Source organism: Ichthyophthirius multifiliis (genome assembly GCF_000220395.1).
Source record: "Ichthyophthirius multifiliis unplaced genomic scaffold scaff_1120509250653, whole genome shotgun sequence".
NCBI lineage: Eukaryota > Ciliophora > Oligohymenophorea > Hymenostomatida > Ichthyophthirius > Ichthyophthirius multifiliis.
This window is the reverse complement of record NW_004086559.1, coordinates 5,043-8,611: the sequence shown is the minus strand read 5'-3', so window position 1 is coordinate 8,611 and position 3,569 is coordinate 5,043. Positions and strand designations below refer to the sequence as shown.

Below are 3,569 nucleotides of genomic sequence, written 5' to 3'. Positions count from 1 at the left end.
ATAATATTATAGAATATTCTTTATAATAATTAAAAAAAAATCAAAATAAAAAGATTTATATAAAAAAAAAAAATGTAAAATAAATTAATTATAATATATATATAAATAAAATAAATAAAAAAATATCTATAATATATATATTTATATATATATATATATATATATATATATATATATATATTATTATATATTTTTTAATTTTTTTTTTTACATTTAAAAATATGTTTATTTTATAATAATTTTATTATTAAATTTATATATTCTTAATTGAAACAAAAATTAAAATATATATAAAATAAATAATCATTATAAATTTTTTGTGGATATAAATAATAAATCAAATTTTAATTTTAAATCTTCAATTTTTTTTTTATATTTATTATATTACTAAAATTATTATATTTATTTATATATTATTTTTAAAGTTTTAGATCTAAAGTATATTTTTAATTATTCATTTTTAAACGATATTTATTTCTAAATTTAGTACTTTTAACAAAATAAATAAGATAATTTATAAATAATATCTTAATAAAAATAAAAAATGTAATAATATAAACAGCTAAATATAAATTGATAAAAAATGATAATTTAATTTTATATTTGAATAAAATATATTTCATTTTTTTTTAATATTATGTTTTCCATCCAATAAATTTACACTAATCCAATCTACTAAAAAAATAGGCAAAATTCTCAAAAAAATAGCAACTTATTTCCAACTCCAGTGAATAAAAATCTCCTCTTTTTATTAAAGAATAGAGTTATATATTTTCTCGGCAATCATATTTTCGTCAAATATAGGTAAAATACCCTTTAATTTTGTTTATAAAGCTTTAAGCATGCCAGTATTGTCATCCTAAGGATAAATAAGTGTTGTATATATATTTTTTTTCATATTTTTTAATTCTAATCTTAAACCATTATGGAATCCTGATAAAGCAGCTTTACTTGCACAGTAATCAGTCCTTTTTGTTATTGTTATAAAAATATATATTTTGTTTATTTTTATTACATTTTTATATAAGGTATAATACTTGCTATAGAAGCAACATTTACTATATGTCCTTAATTATTATCAAGCATATTTGGTAGTATTTTTTTTATTAAAGAGACTGGTCCAAGGAAATTTACAGCCATGACTTTTTCTATATCTTCGAAAGAATTTTTTCTAAAAAATTTACAATTTGTTATTCCAGTGTTATTTATTAAAATATCAATTTTTTTGAATTTTTATAAAGTTTATTGAACATTGTTGTCTAATTCTTGTTCTTCGCTTATATCACATTTTTAAAAATAACATTCACCTCCTCTTTTATTTACTCCGTCTATAATTTCGGACATTAAATCTTCTCTTATGTCGTATATTATTATTTTACTTTTATTATGTTCGGCAAATTTATAGGCTAATATTTTACCCTTTTTGTTTGTTTGTTTTATTTTTATTTTTTTAGTTTATTTTACTATTCCCATTGTAGCGCCTGTCATTAATATAGTTGTTTCTTGGTCTATTTTATATGATATTTTTTTTATTTTGAATACATGTGTTTTTCTATAAATTTATAAATTATCATTAGGCCTATTATTTCGATTATTCCTACAATTAAGAAAAAAACATTTTTAATTTTAAGATCTTATTTACTTTTTAATTATATATAAATTAGAAAAATCTTATTTTTTAATATATTTATAAAATATTTTCATGAAAAATAATATATATTTATTCTTAAATAAAAAATTTTGAAATAATCTTTAAAATTTATAAAAAAATAATGGATATTTAAACTATAATAAACTACAGAGTAATTAATTATAAAATAATTTTGAAAATAATAAATTTAATTAAAACTTTAATAAAATCTTTCGAAAATAATCAAAATAAAAATAAATTTTGGAAAGTATTTAAATAAAAAATCTAAAAAATTAATTTTTAATCAAAAAATAATTAAAATAAAAAAGAAAAAAAATATAATGTAATATAAAAATTATTAATATTAAAAATCTAAAAAATAAATCGATTTTTGCTTTTTTTTTAAAAAAAAAAAAGATTTTTTTTAATTAAAATTATAATAAATTCCATAAATTAAGATTATAATCCAAAAAGAAAAAATATGTAATAAAAAAATAATTTATAGGAATATTTTTGATAAAATAAAAAAACTGAAAAGATGTTTATTTAGTTTATTGATTCTTATATTTAGAATATTTTCAAGTAAACAAATATAGAAATTAAAATGTTTTAAAAAATTTATTTATATAATAATAAAAATATAGAAAAAATAAAAAAATGTATAATAATTATAAAAAATTTAGTTAATAAAAAAATATAAATATTTTTAAGAAAATATATAAAAAATTTTATATTTAGATAATTTATTTTTCAAAAGAATAAAATTAATTTTAATAATAATAATAATAATTAAAAAAAAATTAAATATATAGTATATAATTTACCAGTTATTATTATAAAAAAACAATAATTTGAGATAAAAATTATTTTAAGAAAAAAAAAAAAAAAGAGAAGATATATCCCTTAATTAATCACTACTTAAAAAATATAATTGAGAAATAAAGAAATTTAAAATAGTAAAATATAAGAATTTTATACTAATTGTATATATAAAGCAAAAAGAATATAATTTTTTATTAAAATTTAGAATTAAAATTAACTTAATATTTATTTATTTTTTATTTAGATTATAGAATTTTTTATAGAAAAAAATAAAAATAAAAAAAGACATAATTTAATTTTTATTATTAAATTTTAAATGAAGCATTCTAGTTTATATATTATAAAGAAAAAAATTAATATATACATTATAATATTATTTTTTTATTAAATATAAGTGTAGTTATTTATATCTTATATTATATTATAAATAAATAAATATTTTTTATTTTATTTTTTATTTTTCATAAATCTTTACGATCTACAAGATTTGCTATTTTAGGTATAAGGATATTTTTTTTTTTTTTATATGCTTCTTCTAATATTTAAATTTATTCATCTAATTATTATAATTTGGTTGTATCTCCTGAATTTTTATTTTGTTCTTTTTCTAATTTCTAGAAAAAAAATTAATAAAAGTTCTTTATTTTTTCAATAAAAGAAATAAAAACTTTATTATCTAATGTAAGTTTTATTTAATCTAATGATATTGCTTAATTATATGTTCGCTCTTATAATTTTCTACCATCTTTTTAGTTTTTTTTATAAAAAACGAAAAATATAATATTATTAATTTACAGTGCTAAGTCATAAATTCTTTATCGTTTTCATCATAATCTTTATCTGTAAATTCTTATCCCATTTATTATTTATGTCTTTTTTTTAAAAAAAACTTAATATATTTTTTTTTTACTTTTATTTATAAATACTCTTTTAAGGCTTCATATTTTTGAATTTTTTATTCGTATCTGTAAATACTTTATATGTATATTGGTTATAAAGTTATAAATAATATTATTTTTTGTATTTAAATTTACCTATACGTACTATATGTCATACATATAACACCTATATTTGCAACTAATTTTATACCGGTTCTTCCTAAAGGAGTACTTGACAT

The 3,569-nt window shown here is 14.0% G+C and overlaps 2 protein-coding genes across 2 annotated transcripts, besides 4 other annotated features; both read right to left on the bottom strand. All coding sequences in view use genetic code 6, as the record gives it.

Annotated features, from left to right (window-relative positions):
- Positions 1–122: 122 nt before the first annotated feature.
- Positions 123–191: a microsatellite.
- A 470-nt stretch (positions 192–661) lies between these two features.
- Positions 662–1,402, bottom strand: IMG5_087160 (short chain dehydrogenase reductase family protein, putative; the record flags this gene model as incomplete). The annotated part of the gene is made up of 2 exons (XM_004035780.1): positions 1,016–1,402; positions 662–968 (listed from the first exon to the last, which is right to left on the bottom strand). Coding segments are annotated over exons 1-2 (636 nt in total), but the record flags the coding sequence as incomplete, so codon positions are not given.
- An 18-nt stretch (positions 1,403–1,420) lies between these two features.
- Positions 1,421–1,462: a microsatellite.
- A 437-nt stretch (positions 1,463–1,899) lies between these two features.
- Positions 1,900–2,012: a microsatellite.
- An 876-nt stretch (positions 2,013–2,888) lies between these two features.
- Positions 2,889–2,913: a microsatellite.
- On the bottom strand, positions 2,914–3,569 carry IMG5_087150 (hypothetical protein; the record flags this gene model as incomplete). The annotated part of the gene is made up of 3 exons (XM_004035779.1): positions 2,914–2,942; positions 3,248–3,324; positions 3,487–3,569. 3 exons carry the CDS (start codon positions 3,567–3,569, stop codon positions 2,914–2,916), a joined length of 189 nt encoding a protein of 62 aa, XP_004035827.1.